Raw genomic sequence first — 20,908 nt, 5'->3', positions numbered from 1 at the left:
TATTAAAACCCTAAGTGAAACCGCTCAAGCTGCCATGAACGTCAATTTTGATCAAAATGGTATTTACCTTTTGTATTTATCTACTCGAACTCTGAATGAATAACATAGAATTTGACTTACTGTTCCTGAATTAGTGTATTTTTTCTTTTTTCCTTTCTTTTTGGGATTCACCACCTTAGAACAGCAGATAAAACAATGATTATGTGTTAGGTTTTACACTGAAATTTAAAAAATACATGTAGTTCAACCTGCATCTTCACTTCTTAGGCATTGATTCATTTACAAACACCTTTAGGTGACTCCTGGACAGTCATTCAGACAAAACATCTCTGCCAAAATGACTAGTGATCATCTTCTTTAAAAAAATCCTTTTTTTTCAGTAATACTCTTCTTAATCACTTAATATCCAAGGTCCTAAACAATAATGATTGCTTTGTAGAAAAACTAAGTTGTGAATGAAAAGTATATCCAAGAGACACAACTACAACTTTTTTTTTATGAGGTTAAATATACTAACATAGCAAATTACCCAAACATGTAATTATTTAAGGGCTCAATTCCTTGACAGCGGCACTACTTTCCACCAGACACCCTGGCTTCATAATCATTGGTATAGGTCTGTTTTGTGCACAAAAGGTTGAAATTTTGACTGTCGATTCCTTGAGGAAATATTGTAACCTCTACAGTGTACAAGATAATGGAAGAAAAAGGAAATACACAGATGAGTAAGAATGTTCATTTAATAGGATAAATAAACCACCTAAGTGCCTTCAGAAGATCCTTTAGCCCATCCCGATCCAAAACATAGAGGATGCATTTTGACAGAGATAGAAAGGTGAAAGAATTAATGAATAAGTATCATTTGAACTAGAATGTATTAATTTAAACTAGGGCTCCAATAAAAAGGAACAGACAGATAACGACATTCTAGAAAGAGGAAAAATAACTGACACAGGTTGGTGGAAGCAGAGAACAAATGCACAGAAACTGGAGATGAATCAGATGAATCTGAAGGCCTGCTGGCACATGGGGGCAGCGGGAGACGCTCCCGTCTGCATGCACGGAGATCCTGGGGGGCCCCTGTCCTCGGTTCTAGCTGCCTCACAGCCGCCATCCAGCAACTATCCTGCAGGGACCCTGGACAATCCTGTCTGCAGCCCCGTGGAGCCTGACCGGGTCCGACACTTGGTTCCAGCTCCACCCAGCCATGGTTTGTGAGCCGTCCTGCAGGCATAGGGACCCCCAGGAACACTCAAGTCTGCACATCTGGGGGCCCTGGAATGCCCCAGTATCTGGCTCCAGACCCGCCAGCCTCTGTCAGGAATGAGGTCAGCTCCATCAGGGACTTAGTGGGAGACACGTCCATCTGCACCTCCAGAGCCAGGTCTGCAGATGTTGGTCTGGGCTTTGGAACCTGAAGCAGCCACGGGGCTCAGACCCAGGCCCCCTTCGGCACAGTCCAGGGCCCATCCTGCGCCCTGAGGGACCCAGCTAGGGAGCAGCAGCAGCAGCCCTCCCAGGCAGCTTAGGAGCCGTGCCCATCTGCACCCTAGCAAGGGTGCACTCTGGGAGGAAACCTGGCCTAGGGCCACCCCCTGAACACGGTGATGCAGCCAGTGTCATCTACCCAGGGACCAGACGGAACCCCGGCCTGCCTAACCCCCTGGTGTGCACACTTCCCCCATGGACCCCACTGCGGACCTACAACAGCTCGGAAGCCAGCCGGGACCCCGCATGGCTGCGATTCTAAGGTGGTTCCATCAGCCTGGACAGAAGGTCTTCACCTGCCAAACCCAGTCTGTGGAGCTCTGGGGGCCTTTTAGAGGCTCAGTCACGCTGCCAGGGCTCTAGAGGGCGAGCACTTGTGCCGGCCTGGGCCAGAAAAGGTCGGGAAGCTCTCATCCTTCACGGGGCCTCGCGTCTCTGCTCAAACAGCAAGTAGAAGCCGAGGTGGACCTCACACGAAGCCGAGGTGGACCTCACACGGTCGGGGCTCGCGAGGAGTTCTCCATGTCACGAGTCTCTGTCCCGCGTGTGCTGTCCGCGAGCCGGCCAGGTGAAGACCTCAACGGCCAATGCAACAGGAACACAAGACTGTAGATTTACCCCAGTTAACTGGTCACTAGTTAAATAAAAGCAACAATAACAAGCTGTGGGGAAGGCAGGGATCTGATCTCTGGCACTCCTATATTATGTTTTTAAAATTTCCAGCATTCAACAAAAACATAGAACATGAAACATGCACAGAAACAAACAGGAAACATGGCCCACACATGGGAAGATAGCATCATGGAAACCCCCCAGGAACCTGCAGAGAGGAGATTTGACAGTGTCTTTAAATCAGCTATTTCAAATATGTTTTCAGAACTAAGGGCATATGTATAAGGAATATGTAGAAAGGAATATGTATCAAGAATTAAAGTATGAAACAGTGTCTCACCAAACAGAAAGATCCGTAAGTATGTCAAAATTATAAAAAGAACCAAATAGAAATTCCCACTTTGGGAAGTGCAATCAATGACATGAAAAATTCAGCAGAGGGGTTTAACAGAATATCTATCTGAGCTGGCAGAAGAAATCATCGGTGATCTGGAAGACTGGTCAACAGATTTTTTCTAGCTGAAGGAACACAGAGAAAGAACAAAGGGAAAAACAAGAACAGAGCCTAAGAGATCTGTGGACATGACAATGGAGGCATAACAGGATACCAAACAGAGGGAAGGACAAAGGGGCGGGAAGGACCCTGGGGGAATAGTGGCTGACAATTCCGATGGTTGTCCGGACGAAACTGAGTCCCTTTGCATGTGTGCAGAAAATGAAGTTTCCAAGGTATTGGACCAAGAGCTAATATCGAAACTACTTGTATATAAATACATAAGGGTCTCCAAGACTTTCTTCAGATTGATCTCGTCTATTGACAATAGGGATAATAAAAAAATTTATATTTGAAGTTACTGCACAAATATCCATACAGGGTATTTACTAAGGAGTAATTGTTACTAAGCTTCTTTGTCATCTCATCAGACGTGGCACCAATCTCATTAAACTAGCTTTAGTGGAGAAGAGAGATCCAAAGAACAGAAGATGTTATAAAAGCCAAGCGAACTCAAAGTAGTTGATCCCTGGAGGCTTACATGGTGACAGGCAGTAGGTGAGTCCTAAGTACAAGGAGGACTGCCACGCACGTTTCACTCCTGCTCAGCCTGAAGGTGGGCAGAGAAAACAGGCAAATACGGAAGTACAGACCATCTTCCGTTATGGCCAATGCCTGCTCAGAGCCTTAGGAATCCTTCCTAGAAGACCTGGATGGAGAAGCTGACCCATTACCACCTTTGTCCTTTCCTGGGCTGACTTTTCCTCCCTCTGCAATATCAAAGGGTCCCCTCGGTACACGGCGACATTCAGCCCTCATCAAGATACACTCAGCATGTTCCGTGTATTTGTCTTTTTCATCAGTCACTGAGGTTTTTATTCACCTCTGTCCCCAGGGCTAACACATTGTGTGGAATATAGAAGCCATGTGATAAAGATTTCATTTACAAGTTAATGAGTGAATGAATGCATGGAATACAACTGCTTTAGCCCAGTAAGAAGCTGGTTGAAGGAGATTCCTCCACTATTAACTTTAAAGAGGTTAATTTTAGGGTCAATCTGGAGCTATCATTACTGACTAAATACTGTGCTATTCTCCCTGCTGTCCGTGTATATTAAATAAAAATATTTAGACAGTGTACAGATAACATAGCTCAAGGATTAACAGTGCTAAAACATACTGTGTGCTCAACACATCTGGTAGTTAACTGGCAAGGCAGGTTTAAGGCAGAAATAATTAGTGTGTTTGCTTTAAGAACTTGGATTTCTTTAGTGAGTGAATCGTGGCTCATCATGACCTTCAGTCTTCATTGAAACAGTGAACGTGTTCAGACACACAGTGGACCTCAGCTCATCTTATAATACCATGTTGACATAACTCAAACGTATATTTTTCTCTTTTGTCGAAAAAGGGTCCAAGGGGTTGAGGTTAGTAGGAAGGCAAAATATCAAGCCTGAAGCTCAAGAAAAAATGAACTTGAATCCAAGCTGAATTTTATACATAATAATTTTTAAATCTCTCAAAACAGATCTAAGAGACCATGTGACTTGAAGAGAAATATCATTTAATCTCAGAAACAAGTATGCTCAATATGTTGAAGGAGTCTTACACATATTAGTATTTTGTTAACCTTTGGCAATTATCCTTTGTGAAATCTATACTTTTAAAACATAAATTTACTTATTCCAGAAGAAAATAGTAAAAATCTTCTTACCTCATATACATTGAACTGTGATTGCCCTCTAGAAAGCTCCCTATAGCTTGTTGTAAATTCTCCAATGAAATCATGGCTAAAATTAAAGGCAAAGAACATATATTAGCTTTCACACATTTGTCAATTACATTTTAAAGCTTTTTAGAAATGTATACATTAATCATAAAAAAATGCTTGATATTATCAACATAACATAAATAATATTTTGAAATAAATTTTTATTTCATGGTCCTTTATATATAAAATTTAATTTCAATGTTCTTTATGTATACTCAAAAAGTACATTGTTAGTATTCAAATAATATTTAACTTATCACACCAATGTCAGTATTTCAAATGGGGATGTAAGTTTTAATAGCTCATGTCACAAAAACATGCCATCATCTATGCTATTCAAATGATTATTTATTAGAATGAAAGTTTAAAACACTTAAAACTTATTATTTATATCAACTATCACAAAAATACAAACATCTTTTCTATGACCAGGACACTATTTTTTAAAGGGTATCCCATGCAAACATGGATAATAGCTACCAAGCCTTCTTTCAACAATAATTTAGAAGAAGTATACTGTTAACACCAATGTGGTTTTCCTGAATTTCTTTACATTAAAGCAATGCTCACTGCCTTCTCAGAAAGCAGCCCTTCTACAGGGGCCTTCTCAGTTTAGTAGGGGAAGGGGTGAAGATTCGTGAGGATGTGTACATTCTCCCTCTAAAATCCTTATCAATGTGACTGCTGAAGCTGACCTGTGCAACTGTAAAAAAAACATGGTATGCGTCCAGCAGTTTAGGGGGTACGTGATTCCTACCACTCTGGGCTTGCTTAGTGGCCCACTAGGCTGAGCCACCACTGCAGAGAAATGCTGGTATTCAGTGCAACAGTGAAACGTGATGCATCCGAAGAAAGAGATAAAACTTGCAGGTGCTCAAGTCATGTAACAAACATAAGGGATGTTATTGCTATTTGTGTCACAGAATTTAAGCTTGGACCCTTCATGTTGCAGATGCAAGGTGTGCATTCCCATTAAGGAAAGGTATTTCCCCAACCCTCCTGTAGGTTTAATGCTGAGCTGTGAATCACTAAGACCCCTAAACCTTCCACAGACCTCAAAACCAGTGACTACAAACAGATAAGTTGCAACTAGTCAACGAAACACTGATTCCTGGAGATGGGATTTGGTAGAAAAAACTAGTTGCCATTAATTTCAATAGAGTTTTTGCAATAGGAAATGTTTAAGTGTGAAATGCAGCTCATTCAGATATCCAGCCTGCCAGTTCTCCTTATCTCAAAGATCTTGAACACATCTCACATTCCCCTTTACACCCGGATCGCCTCGACTTCTTCTAGATTTAACTTCTAGAAGCAGATCTACACACATGGAAATGGTGAAAGCAAAGCTGATTGGACACCATATAAATATATTTGTATTTATGAACCCAAATCCCTAGTCCTCTGAACTTACACAGGAGAATCACTTAAACAGTACTTGGTGCTACACATTTCTAATAAATAAAACAATTCTTTTTGACCTTCAGAAGTGCAAGCTCACAACCATGACATCTTTCACTGGGATCTTTAAAATGCTGAGCTATAGAGATTCTCTTTAGAATCTACCTTTCTCCATTCTTATGCCTGTTTCAGATATTTTAATTTAATAGCTAGTGAAATAAAAGGTTCTGTTAGAGCACTTCTGACACACTTCTGTGATACTGGTAAGTGCAGACAAGCCTTATATAACCAGAGCTTACCAAACTAGTGGTGGGAACTTAATACAGAGGCTTAAAAACTGCCTGGATTTAAGCCCTTATGGTAGTTTTCTGACTGCTAATCCTACCCTCCTTTGGTTAACTGTTTAAAATCAACAGTCCATGCTTACTTAATGCTAAATTCCTGCAACTCAACACTCATCAAAATCTTGGTATAGAGGAGCAATATTTACTGGTCCCAAGTAGTGTGATAATTCAATCAAATCTCAGGGAAATGTAATATACCCATCTAACAGAGGGCAAATCTGGACCCAGTGACAATGGTCATGTTTACAACACTGCACACTGACAGACCCAGGCTGAAGTCACTGCAAAACTTTCTAAGAAGCAGCTCTTTGATATTTGGTGCTGTTTTGTTCTTGTTAAATTTCTTACTCTCTATAGAACTGAGTGATGAACAATGGGTGCAATTCTCTTTGGGCTCAATGTCAGAAAGGACCCTGATGTCTCCCCCTGACTTAGTTGTGAGACAGCCTAAAGCCAAACTTCTAGGAGAATGTCTTGGTGATACCCTGTCCCAGCAGACTTCCCAGACCCCTTTCCCTATTTCCCCTCGGCTTCAACTTCCTCACAGGGTGTAGTTCAGCATCTTATTCTATGCCTTTCTATAAGCTTCCTTGGGTCCTTTTCAGAATAAGACAGGACATAAATAAAAGAATAAATAAATACACCACCCCCCATTCTGAATCTTGTTCAGGATGATTATTTTGAACACTGAATTTGCATGTCTTTAAAAACAGTGCTATACTTGTGTGGTACAGGGGGAAATGTACTGAGTTACAAATTGCATTTCAGCCTCCAAGACATTTCTGTGAGATAAAGAAAACACATCATTGTGTCTTTTCAGATCCAGAGAAGTAGATGATCCAGAAGTAAGGATACTGGTCAAAAGGTCATCAGCAGAAGGCAGTAAGTGGGGAGCAATAAACCAGCCCTAGATAAAAGGTGCTTTGTCTTCAGAATAAATCTGAAGAATTTGGGTGGATAAGCTGATGGATTCTCAGGCTGACTGTTACAGAGCTCTTGGAATATATGAAAATTTTTATAGTCTCCTTTTTAACCTGTCCTACTTCAAAAACTGTATGTTAAAAACATATACAAGTACTTTAAAGAAAGCATTAGATGTGGTTTTCACTGACTTATTTTTACAACCATCTTTTCCCCTATCATCAGCTCTTCCTAGACCAGAACAGAAAAATGTAATTTGCTTTAATATTTTTATCTGTTCATGATTTTCAATCACCATATTAAAACAATTATCACTATACAGAGAAATATGATGGAAAGATTTTCATAATAAATCACAACCAACAATTTCCTTGTGATTCAATAATACCGCTTTGCTATTTCCTGTTAATTTAATCGTAACTAATTGGTCCATGTTCCAAGTCTCTCCGACCGCATGTACAAAATAAAGTTTACTCCAAGGATATTCACCTGATTTGTGTCTGTTTATATCTCTGAGTTTTTCCCCATTCTTTTTATGTATATATGTTACTTAAAATCTGAGGACATAAATTAAAGAGATATTTAAAGCAAATGATTACTTCTCTAGCTAGTAGTGTGGCTCTGAAAAGGCTTCTTTGAGGAAAGTGGTTAATTGCTAAATAAAATCTGTATATTACTCTGTTAAGATAAATGGATATTATGTATACTGAGATTTACTTCTGAAACTTGTGAGCGAGTCCCTACTTAACAAACATGTGCACCCTCCCCTACTTTGGGCATCTTCTTCTCTGGTACCATTTATCTTTTACTCTAGAGCCTAGCTTTGTCCTCCAAGAAAACTTTCCTGCTTAACGGCCTTCCTGCCGGCTCGCCAAGAACCCCACCATCTCTCCATCATCACCCCTCCTGCGCTGTTTCGCTCCTGTTGCTTACCTACCTCTCGTCTCAGCCCGTATCGTACTTGAAGATAAGGTGCTAAATTCATCTCAGTACTCTTAGCATCTACCTCAGGGCCTGGTAAACCCTGGGCATGACTGAATGTTGTGAATTATCACGTTATTACCACAAGTGCCAACCACACCATTGCTGTTACTCTCTCTTCTTGAAAGTCACTCAGAGTGAAGAAGACAGAGTCACATCAAAGGCACAGAAAGAAGAGAAAGAGAATATTATTTTTTTGTTGGCATTTCTGATGGTATTCCTGAAGGCCAGCCTGCCCTGCAAACAGCGGATTCTTATTTTCTGGACTGTCATTCAACTAGTTTTGCACATGTTCACACAAATGGCAAGCACGTCCTGAACCAATCTCATCACTTCCTCTTGAATAGGTCAGCCAACTTCGGGATCCTCACGTCTTCACCTAAAAATCGGAGGCAATGCCTGCTTACTGTTTCAAAAATAAACCCACAGAATTCGTTTGATTCTTTATGGGAGGTCTTTAACTCCTTAAAGAAGCCACTACTAAAGTATGTTTTTGTAATTATTAAGAATATGACTTCAGACCCATATACGTAGTTTTTAAAGATGTTTCAGTCACAGTAACTTGTGAAGATGCAATAGGCTTACGAACTGGTGTGTATTGTGCTGTGACATTCTGGAGTTACACATGCTGGTGGCTTGTCCTGCTCTGATGCATGAATGCTTCATTCATGAAGTAGTAACTCTCCTCTGGAGCACATCGCAGGGTGACATATTTCAGGTGTGCACTGAAGGAGACTCAAATGGGGCATTTGTACACAGATTGTATATTAAAGACAGTTTCTGTGCACACCTATATTTACTGCAGCACTATTTACAATAGCCAAGATGTGGAAGCACCCTAAGTGTCCATCAGTAGATGAATGGATAAAGAGGATGTGGTACATATACACAATGGAATATTATTCAGCCATAGAAGAAAACAAATCCTACCATTGCAACAACATGGATGGAGCTGGAGGGTATTATGCTCAGTGAAATAAGCCAGGCAGAGAAAGACAAGTACCAAATGATTTCCCTCATCTGTGGAGTATAACAACAAAGCAAAACTGAAAGAACAAAACAGCAGCAGACCCACAGAACCCAAGGAGGGACTAGCAGTTAGCAAAGGGGAGGGCAGGTGGGGAGGGAGGGAGAAGGGGATTGAGGGGCATTATGATTAGTACACATTTAGTTCTACCTTTTATTAGGTTTAGAAAACCCAAATTCAGAGATCACTTCATTGTTTTCTATGTTCTGTATGTTTTACTCTTTCTATTTATGTAGAAATTATTTTTGTCAGTGTATGAGTTTTGATTCATTCTTTGGTTAGTTTGAATCTTATACATAAATTATTTCAAATCATAGAAAAGTCTCACTTGGTCATTTTTCAATTTACTGTTCTTTCTATTCTCATTCTAAAAGAAGAAACATGGGTGCCCTTGACCTACCAGCCTACTTCCACAGCAGGGCTCAGATGGAGCTACTATATTACGTTGGGTTCTGAGAGCTATAGAATTTAATACTAAACCACATCTACAGACCAAATTAAAAAGTAACATTTTCAAATAACTTCTTTTTCTATGCCAAGGAGTTAACCCTCATTCAGCAATGGTGGCACTGCAAAGATAAAATGATTCATTTTGGAAAGGTGAACTTACAACCCACATCTTTCCTGACAGACATATACAAAAGCCTCAGCTCCATCTACTTGCCCTCGATTCAGAACGTGCTAGAATGTTTTGTCCTATTCACAACAGTCCTTTTCAGTATGGTCTCTTTCTTCTCTTTCTATGACTATATAAATTCTGTGACTACGTAAAAGTTCTATTTCTTTCATTACTATGATTCAGGTTTTTCTTTAGTTCTGAGTTCCTTTCTTTTGCCCTAAACTGCATTGTAAGTAATATTTTTTACTGTGTGTTACTCTGTTTTTACTATTCTTTCAGTATCTGTTTACTTTTTAAAAATAATTATTCCCAGTACTTTGTTGTATTATGATACTCTAGCAAAATAAATACTGATTTTAGCATAGTAACAAATATGTACACTCTTTTCATAAATAGCCATCTACTTACTTAATCTTTTAATCTAGTGGAAATTATAAATAGTTACAGAATTAAATTTAGGAAAACCATAAACACACTCTAGCGACCATAATGGCATGATTTTCCTTTTTCTTTCTTACAGATGGAGGAGCTGGCAAGTGACTGGATATGGTGGAGGAGTTGACACGATTTACTCTTTCGGGTGTGCAAAGCCTGGGATTATGGTGATAGCTGGAGATAATCCTCAAGGCGTGTAAATGGGGAACACCAAAGTAAATGTAAAAATACAAAAACATTTGTCTACTCACCCCCTGTTCAGGGTCTCTTGTGGGCCTTCCGACTATCCCAGCTCCCAAGGACCTTCCCTGGGCTCTTTAGGCCATTGCTTAACCCAGCAAGTAAAAGGCAGAGAAAAGGGCTTCTAGGACACTAACCCTATTATACAGCTATGACCTATTTTGAAAGTTGGTAAACATTTTGAGTATCACCCCTGGTAATCTCACAATGGAATAAAACCTACGAGAGGAAAGGTTTTATTTAGTGGTGAACTTGATGATTGATTCAAACTTGGACATAATTAAATAGGCTCATTCTTCCCCTTGGAAAATAGAGTTAACTCTAAAGGTTCCTTCCAGCCCTAAGGATTCTAATATTGCCTCATACTAAAATTAGAAATTAATTTATATTCCAAAATTGGCTGATGATGTTCTGATGGAGACAAATGAATTAAATAGTAAGGTGACCAAAAGTCAAAATTTATGCTACAAATATATCTGTTGACATGAATTCGATGATTTTTCTGTTGAGTTGGTGAAAGTTGTCAGTATGTGAACATGGAATAAAGCAGGACATTAATCTGTATGACAAGAAGATCATAGATAAGTAAATATAAAATCTAAAATGTCTGCAAATCGTGAAGGAAAATACTGAGAAAATGACAGCTGAATTAATCACTCACTGCCTGAAGTTTCACCAGAGAAATAAAAGCTCTAATATTCAAGATAATTTCATAAATTCAAGTGAGGGGTGGAAATGAGGAGATACGAAACAAGAACTGATGGAGGATTGAGAGTTCATTAGAAAGACAACACAGCTATTTCAAATACTTGATTCTGTAACAGGAAATGACAGGACAAGAAGGCCCTAGAGTAAAGGCGTTATCTACACTGGGAGGAACATACAGCTCTTAATCTCAGGGAGTTTACAATTCAGTATGAAAGTTAAAGCAAAAACAAAACTTTGGCATAAGTCACAATGTGTTAGATATAGTAGTAAACATTCCTAAATGGTAAACACAACATGAGGGAGAGAGGAATTTCATGGATTTAGATGTCTGAAGAAAGCTTCCAGACAACGGATGGTATTTAAATTGGCCCTGAACAACAATGAAAGAACAACAGGCAAAAATGAACGCAGAAGTGTAAGAATACTAAAAAAAAGACTAAAGAAAATTAAAATATTGTTGCATAAAGACTGGAGTTCTTTGTTAATCATGTCACCTGGCAAACTGTTTAGCACATATGCTCAATAATAATTTCTTCCAAAATTAACTCACGGAATTGCTACTGGGGCATAAAAAATAAAGACACACAGAAAACACACAGGGGTAAAACACTCATTACCACTCCAGGTATTGAACATACAGATAATTAAATCAGTCTTTCATGAGGGCAGGAATTACAGATTGAAGGGGGGACAAGGGGACAAAGACCCAGAAGGTACATGTAGAGAAAAGATCACAACCAAACTTTTCAGCAGGTGGAAGAAAAAACAGTATGTTAGCAAAAAGATATAGAGTATGAAATTCTATTTATCAACATCTTTTAAAAGTCTGAAAAAAGGAATAAGTAATGGAACAGGAAAGAGACTGAATCTTGTCTAGTGAATACATGTTTTGGATATTCAGGGTCAACTGTCAGCAAAGAGAAGGCTATTAGTAGGAAAAGATTAATTAGAATAAATAAGGAAATTTAAAATAAGTGAGAAAAATATAAAAGGTTTACACGCGCTCCTCCTAAATGAGCTACAGTGTCTGAGACAACTTGCAAGTTCTTGATGAAACACTGGATCAAGAATCATCGTGATTCCACACCATGATGATACACAATCGCAGAAATGAAATATCTAATTATTTTATCAAATATTATCTCCATGGGTGGCACTCACACTAGAAAATGATAGCATTTGTCTAGCATTTCATAGATAAAGGAAGTTAGTACTTAGTTACATTAAGTCTCACTATTTCAGATGACTGCATTTGATAAAATGAAGAGAGTTAATAATGAGACTTTACTTTCTCTGTTCAGCAGATGGCACAAGCCACATTTTGTGACTGACAGCTCGCTCGCTCAGCCTCTTCATCAGTTCATCGTATTTTGGGAGACAGCGATCTGCTTGGTGGCCCGTTTACAGTCAGCCCGCGTTAGAGCCACAGGGTTTTTTTTTAACGCAGAGCTGCTCCATTAATGCTGCCTGGATTTTAAATTACTCTACAGAGTCAATGGAAGCAACTTGAAGCAACTGAAGGTTTTCAAGGATACCCCGCCCCTGACTGCTGTGAAACCCAGCGAGTCAGTGTCTCAGCACTTAAGCTTTGCGATTGTTAAAATGAGGATTAAATGTTCTTCCTTCACTCCCCTGGAAGAAATGGTGGGAATTATGGGGATGAGTTTAGTAAAGGGGTTTAACTTGTTGAAAATTAAGTACATTTAAACTGATTGTCCACACCAAGGGGAAACAATGCCTCTACACTCTCAGACCACTGTCAGTGTGTTCAAATAAAAAAGGACAAATGACTATATTTCTTCTATTCACAGTCCCCTCAGGATACCCATTTCAACGTCAGCTGGTCACTTGCTCACAAGCATTCCCGCATTATTGTATGCCTCACAGGCACGCAAACGTTTGTTGCAGAATTAATTTCAAGTTGATGAACTGAGTCAAACATACCATTAGATTTCTGACCCAAGATCACACCACTTCCTCAAGTTCAAGTTCCTGATCTGTGACTACAATTATCACCTCCATTACCTGAAGTAGCCAAGCTGGTAATATAAAACGTGATTGTGATCAAATAACACTGTCAAGCATCTTTCACTTGAATTTGTTACTGAAATATTCTCTCTAGATTGAAAGATTAGATTACTTTACTGGTTTCTTATGGTTAAATTTATACACAAAATGTATATATATGACCAGTTTTTTCCCCACTTTATAAGGGGGACCACTCTAAACTTCTATTAAATGTTGACAAATAAAACTGATTTAAAATAAAACAAATTAAGTGATAAAATTACTTATGATGCATATTGTATGGGCTGCATTGATTTCCACATGGTGCTGTCCAATATAGAGCCCAACCACCAGATGTCTGCAGGGCACTTGAAATGTAGCCAGCCTGAACTGAGATGTGCTGTAAGCATAAATACGTATCAGATTCCAAAGACTTACTATAGAAAATGTAAAATTTCTCACTAATATTTTTATATTGACCCCATATTAGAATGATAACATTTTGTACATACAGGGGTAAATAAACTATATTATTGCATATATTACTGCATCAATTTCACTGGTTGGTTTTTACTTTTCAATGTTTCTACTAGGAAATTTTAAATTACATATGTGACTTGCATCATATGTCTATTGGATAATGCTGGTCTGTCAAAAAAAAAAAAAAGGAATCCACTAAGCAAATAATTATTTCTAAAGGGTAGAATCAAAAGTTCTCAATAGAGAATTTTAAAAATGGTACATGAACAGGATTTATGACAAATATTAAAAACGACAATGAAACAAAGAATAGGAAATAGTCTCTGCTGATAATTTCATTGTATCAGGAAATAAAATAGGTGGCATATCATATTCTCTGTGATTAGTAAAGAATATCTAGAGTGGGAAATTATGTCAGATAAACAAAAATGCATAAAAGTAAAAAAGTATAACCATGTGATTATATCACATGTGGTTGCAAGCTGAAATATCAAGTTGTGTAACAATCCACATAATGCATAATATCATTATATTATAAAATTAATGTCTGTTTTATTGGCATCTAATGTGCCCCTCAAATTTCATAAGTAATATTAGGTGGTTGAAAGAGTTATCAAGAATTATTTAATCATAGTTTTAATATTGTTTTTTGTATGTCGGCCACACACTGATAATTCTGCTAATATCGAAAGAGGGTGTTTTCGTGCATATGGATAACAGAGAAGTGCACACTGAAATTCTGCATATTACAATACAGATCAACATTTTGGACTAAAGAAATTAAGTGCCCTTTGCTTTCCCATCTGTCTTTCTTCTTCGGCATCTGTACGCTCAGTCTCCTCAGGAAGTACCTAGAGAGGGGAGATGTGGGCATTCTGGGTCCACGGCCTCACGTCATTGAAAAACAACTCAGTACCAACCCTACTTAAAGCAGTACAAACAGGGGGAAAGTTCTTGAAGAAGAAATAAGAAAAGGAGTGTGTTCCCACTCTTTTAGTTTTTCACATCTGCTGTGGTCTGCAGAGGGAGACCAAGATTTCCAGCTCTGAAATCACCAGACATAAATCTAGGGCTTTGTTTTGTTATTTACTTGTGAGATGTGTGTCCTTCTTGGGGGGGAGGTGTCGGGGTGCAAAGTTCAGGGATACTCAAGTGTGTTTCCATGAATAATATGGGGCAGAAAAATTATAGGAATCTTCAAGAGATTGTGAGATACAGAGACTTGAGAATCACAACTTTGCAGCTATGAAACAAACATCCATAAATTGTATGCAATGACAAATCAGGTCCAAGCTGAGTGGCTTTACTATGTTGCTGGAAATGTGGAAGACCTCTATTTTATTCTCCAAGTTGAAAACATTACCGTTATTCTTAAAATCTCATGTAAGCACCTCAGTGTTTGGAAAAACAGGACAAAATAAGCAATCTGATAATTTAAATGAAAAAAAAATGGGCTCATTTCAGAGTATTTGCTTCTTAAAAGTGTATTGTTTAAAGAGTGAGAATAAAAGAAAACATAGTGTCTTACCTCCCGTCTCGATCCCAATCATATACCTCCACTTTGATTGTTCTGTCCGTGGGGAAAACACAGATAGTAAAGTTACTCAGTACATCAAAATGACATGTGACGGAGAATTTAAAAATCAGTTGTAGATTTTCTTAGATAAAATAGTGTATGCTTGTAAGTTTTACAAAATAGTTCCAGGTTGATTTTGCTAATTTGACTACTTCAATTTACATCTTTAAATAGTTTTCTAGAATCTGTATTCTTTAAACAGAGAGGGAAAGTATATGTGAGGAGCATGTGTAATTTGACATAACTCCTAACAAAACACTGTGTTAGAGCGGGATTGTTCAAACTCAGAATGGATCAGTCACAAGGAAGGCTTGTCCAAACGGGGATTGCTGGACTTCACGCCCACAATTTCTGGCTAAGTAGACCTGCCCTGGGGCATACAGAGCTGGACGGCTATGAGGTTTACCAGATGACTCTGATGCTGTCAATCAGGAACCACTTTGTAAGAACTACTTTCTTGGAGAAAGACTGAGTTCAAGCAAATAAAATTAGGATATTATTAAATGAATAAAATGATAGTCAAGGGGCTGGATAAATTTTAAAGTAAATTTAATGACATATTGATAATAAATCGTTCCTTCTATGATATCAGTGAATTGAACAGCTTTGCATTTTTCTAATAGACAAGGAACAAGAAAAATAAAATAACTTCATTTAATTTTCTTTTGGGGTGAGTAAAAATTTTTGTACTATATCCTTACAATCAGCTTTCATAAGAAAAAGAAAATAACTTTGATATTAAGAAATCTGCAGGTATATTGTGCCAAGAACTTCAGGGCCACCTCGTATACCTACTTGTAAAATGCCACAACCCATCTCCCTGTTCGAGGGCTTTTATGATTCAGAAGCCATGGGAACAGTGATGCCAAACAGCATTTTCAAAAGTATGTCAGGGTTGATAATATATCTAATCATAAGCTTGTTTCTCTCGTTCACTTACTTGCTCCACAGAGAGGTAATGCCTAATGGAAACTTTGAAGCAAAGAAAATTCTGGGGAGACTTTTGAATAATATGTTAAAACCCAAACTATTATTTGATATATTTAAGCACTTTGCATATCTTTGTTCATAGAAAATCAGTTTAACCAAACCTTCATAATCAAATTATGCCTCTTCCCCAATTCACTGTGGATTAAAATACAGGTATTTAAAAATTCCTGAATAAATCATCCATGATCTGGTAATATACATTAAATACACAGAGACAAAGAAGCCACCTTTTTAAAAGGTCCAACAGATTATTATTGGCTACAAAATCTACAGTGAATAGTCAAAACTCAGAAAAGCTGTCATTTAGTTTACCTGTCGTAATCGCCATTACATAACGCTCTGACTGAGATCTTGAATGCTTGCCATACAGGGTTTAGAGTATTTTTGACAACTTCTGTTTTATGACAAATAGTAAAACTGTAAAAAAAAAAAAAAGGAACGTTTTCCACTATAATCATGATTCCCTGATGATATACTGTAGTCATTCTCCTCTTTCTTTTTGTGCAGAATGTCGCCAGTCCCTCTGCTACTGCTGTGTCATTTAACAGGAGATCTGTGGTTTTAAAACTTTGAAGATTAGCTCACTATACTATAAAGCAATGAGATTTTTGTCCTAAGTTTACCAAAAATGATCTTTTGCAGATTCAACAAATCCTAAAGCTGCTTTGTGAATAATCTCTATAAATTGTGGTGACATATTGATTCAGTAAAAAACCTTCACGGGTTGCTAAGAACATGAAAGCCACCAGGAACCCTGAGAAGAGGGGCTCTGCTGGAATGCCGGGGACAAAACCTGCTTGGAAGGGGTTCAGGGGAGAGACGAGAACTGAGGCAGCGTGTGCAAACAGCATTTTTGAGGAGCTGAGCTATAAAAGAAAAAGATAGACTGGGGGTAGCAGGAAGGGAAAGATGAGTCAAGAGAAAGGCTTGGTTTTTTTGTTACTTCTTAATTTTTCTTCAAGACGGAAGGAGTAAGAGCAAGGCTGTGTGCTGAAGGAAAGAAGATCTAATGTAGAGGAAACAGTTAATGATGCTTGAGAGAGAGGAGAAGGGCTGAGCAACGTCCTCAAGTAGATGAAAGTGGACGGCGGTCAGGGAATTCATGGAAGAGCTGCCCGGGAGCCCAGACAGTCAGTCTGCAGGAACACGGCGGAAGGCAGGGAACGCGGGTACATGCTGGCGTGCATGCAGGGGGAAATTCTCCAGATGCTCCCATTTTCTTATGAAATAGGAAGCATCATCATCAGCAAAGAAAGAGGAGGGCGAAGAGCGACACATCTGCGTGAGAGAGCGTTGATGGGTTGGGGGAAGGAGAAGGATTCCTGGAGAGGTGCAAGGGCTTATTTAAGATGAGCGTCAGGAATTTATAGTGAGACCACTCGGCGTGCGGTCCGTTATCCAAACTGTTGACTCTATATATCTAAGGAATTCCTAGAAGGAAGAGAGCAATCCAAGAACACAGCAAGGAGGAGAATTTTCATGGAGCTTTGAACTCCGTTTTGATTCAAATTCCAGGGTTATTTCACCAAACCATTTAATCTCCAGACATCAATCTGGCCCTGGAAACATTCTTACCCAATGTAAATTTATGTGTAGTCAAGGAGCTCTGAAATGTTTAAAATAATCTTGGTTAGAATAACACCTCAACGCAACCCTCACTGCGACCGTAGTCATGAATTGTTCCCAACACAGGGATCCCTCTAACTGTCAGAGCAGGAGACTATTACACTTTACTATTCCTAAGTACCATACTACCCCTAACCCCCAAAAGAAAATGTTCTCATTTTTACCATTCAAAACTCATCAAAACCAGTGGACAGTTTTCTAAAATGAGATTCACCAAACCATAGCAATAGTTATTTTTAAATGATTTGAGATTGTTGGATTAATTGTACTCTTTTACTATTTAGATATCATTTCAATGAATAAGTGAAAGTATTTTCACAAGCATAATACATTTTTGTAATACAACTCTCATCAGTAGCATTAAATGTGTGATAGACTAAAATTCTGTAACTGTACAACTAATTAATCTTTATAAATAAAGAAGACTAATAAGAATAAAAACAGAAAATTCAGGAAATGAGTAGTTCACAAAGGAGGAAACATAAGAACACTGGATTCAAGAAATTTAAGCCACTCTTCAGTTTTTCAGTACCTGTAAGTTACTTGAAAATATGGTTATTTCTTCTTTGTCTAATATTTCTCATATGGACAAAATGAGTGTTCAGAAGCAAATGCTACTGACATGTTTATCTTCAAAACAGAAGGGAAGTAAGCAAAATCCGACAATATGACATGAGAAAAACAACTAACAGCTGCCCCTTCGCTGCAACAAAAAGCCACAGTAAGTAGAGCGTCATGTTACACTGCCCAGTTGCATTCACTTGAAATGGCAAAGTTTCAATTTTTATGTAATGTTTTACACTTTTATACTTTCCACTCATTACATAACATTAATATGCTGCGTAAAAAGCATAGTCACTAGAAGCATAGCAGAAATGAGGGTTTTTTTCCTGTTCATCTTTTCCTCTCATTTTTAATCTCTAAATGATTTTCTCTTTAGCTAATATTTTCATATGCACAAAGAAAACAAATCAGGAAAACATTATACTATAGTAAGAACACTATCACAATTATAACAACAGCTAACATTTAAATTATTCTTATGTGTTAGTCAAGCTTCTAAATGTTTTTTGGGGGCAGTAACTCTTTCAATGCTCTCCACTCCACAGTCTGTGAGGTACAATGATTATTAACCCATTTTACAGATGCGGAAACTGAGTCTCCTACCAATTATAAGACTTCCCTGTGGTCCCATAGCTATTAAGCAGTGAGGTCATGATTAAATCTAAGAAACTGAATCTTAGCCCAGAATTTTAACCCTAAACATTTCCATGAATACTGACAGAATAAATCACAGAAAACAATAATGAGATACATTTAATGGTACAGTCATATATTTTAAATTATGCCCTATAACACATGGATATATTTTCTAACCACACAGAAATCAATCTAGTCATGACTGGTAAAAATACTCATATTACTAGAATATAATGAAATATTTTATTGAATGTTAGGAAAAAGCCCAGTAGTAGAAAAGCAGCCCATAAAATCCACATCCTTCTCCAAGGAAATGATTTAGGAGTTCAGTTCTCTAAAAAAATATATTTATTTCAGCATTTTAGATTTCCACAAAAATATAATTTGTCCACACTACTGAGGCAATATTATAACTTTAGAAAAAGTAAAAGGGAAATGTTTCTATGAGGCCAAATCCTATTCATCTTAAATATCAAACAAAACATAAAATCCTTTTAAGATTATAGTTACTGAGATGCAAAAATCACATCAACTTTTTAAATACCAAACTATTTTACTGTTATCAATATAATGAGCTTCTCTGAAAAAAATGACTCAAATATCATCCTCACTGTAGAGTTTAAATGCATAAAAGATAAATATACCTGCCATCTTCATTACTTCTATAAAACACCAGAAAAGGATCTGATTTTCCAAAGAAGTCCTTCTTGTCCAATTTGTTAGCACAAAATTGCATCAAGACAGCATCCTACAAGCAAGATTAATACAGTAGCTTAAAACCGGGGTTATGAATAACTAGAAACTACAGACCACAAGCAAGACTTGACAGCAAAATACATTTTCCATTTTAATGTGTATGGCCAGGAATCCCCAACCACATAAAATTGCATTTTAAAGGACTGAGCCTAAGAAATTGACTCTCGAAGTCTTTGTTCGAGTTACAGAACTATTACTTTTCAAGAATTTCTAATATTTTCTATTATAACGGAAAAGTGATATTAAGTTAGATGACTCTAAGTACCCAATACTATATTTATTCATATCTTCAGTTATTCAAGTATACATTTTTAGAACATAAGTTCTTTTTTTTAACTTTCTCAGGAAATATTTAATAAGCATCTACTAGATATATGGCTTGTATCAGATGAGGCATTAGACAGATCCAGACCCATCAACCCATCACACCATTCACAGTACAAAGCGGCAAAAACGTTCCTTCCTAATTATACAAAAGGGACTGGGGAGGATGGGTGGGAAGGGAGGGATAAGGGGAAAAAGGGGCATTACGATTAGTACACATAATGTAGCGGTGGTGGGGGGGCACGGGAAAGGCAGTATATACAGAGAAGAGAAGTAGTGATTCTATAGCATCTTACTACGCTGATGCACAGTGACTGTAATGGGGTATGTAGGGAGGACTTGGTAATGGGGGGAGTCCAGTAACCATAAATAAAAAAACAATTTAAAAAAAAAAGTGCACCACAATGTCTCAATAGCTACATTTCAAAGTTATTTTTATATATGGAGCCTCCCATATATAAAAGTATAGCCCTCTCATTTTCATCTGCAATTCAAATTACATATTTGCATGCTAATTATTAATGAAAACGAATCATTTTTATTAATTTATATACTCAAGCACTTGTAATCTACAAGCTTAAGTAATGGTTTAGCTTAAAGGTAAACAAGCTGGAATACCATGTATCAAAGAAGTTTAACATTATTCAACACTGGGTCAGGTAAGTATTTTGAAAAGGCAGAAAATATATAGTAATTTTAAATTTAAAACCAGTGTTTTGGGTATGTTTGGTTTTTTAACTGAAAGGAGATGCTAACAATATTGAAAAGCGGGTCAAAGTAGACGTCACAGTTTTATGTACTATTTGGTGAAAATGTTAACAGAGACTGAATGGGTACTCTCTTAATCACTGTTTCCTTTATTTTTGCAGAGTCAACAATATTTAATAAGCTCCCATATAAAGTTCTCATTAT

The 20,908-nt window shown here is 37.7% G+C and overlaps 1 protein-coding gene across 7 annotated transcripts in view; it reads right to left on the bottom strand.

Moving 5' to 3' along the window:
* The window catches only part of CPNE8 (copine 8), a 165,081-nt gene that overhangs the window by 49,446 nt on the left and 94,727 nt on the right, over positions 1-20,908 (bottom strand). For 4 of the 7 annotated variants that reach the window (XM_037010073.2, XM_037010062.2, XM_073223160.1 and 1 more), the window contains 5 exons: positions 19,561-19,664; positions 16,403-16,507; positions 15,053-15,094; positions 4,308-4,383; positions 121-174 (listed from right to left, as the gene is read on the bottom strand). In XM_037010073.2, coding sequence (XP_036865968.1) covers positions 121-174; positions 4,308-4,383; positions 15,053-15,094; positions 16,403-16,507; positions 19,561-19,664 — 381 coding nt within the window. Of the gene's footprint in view, positions 1-120; positions 175-4,307; positions 4,384-13,328; positions 13,624-15,052; positions 15,095-16,402; positions 16,508-19,560; positions 19,665-20,908 lie in introns of those variants that run through there. The other 3 variants (XM_073223163.1, XM_073223162.1, XM_073223164.1) reach the window with 3 other exon arrangements.

This window comes from Manis javanica, chromosome 15, assembly GCF_040802235.1.
Source record: "Manis javanica isolate MJ-LG chromosome 15, MJ_LKY, whole genome shotgun sequence".
Taxonomy (NCBI): Eukaryota; Metazoa; Chordata; class Mammalia; order Pholidota; family Manidae; genus Manis; species Manis javanica.
This window is presented reverse-complemented; position numbering and strand designations above follow the sequence as displayed.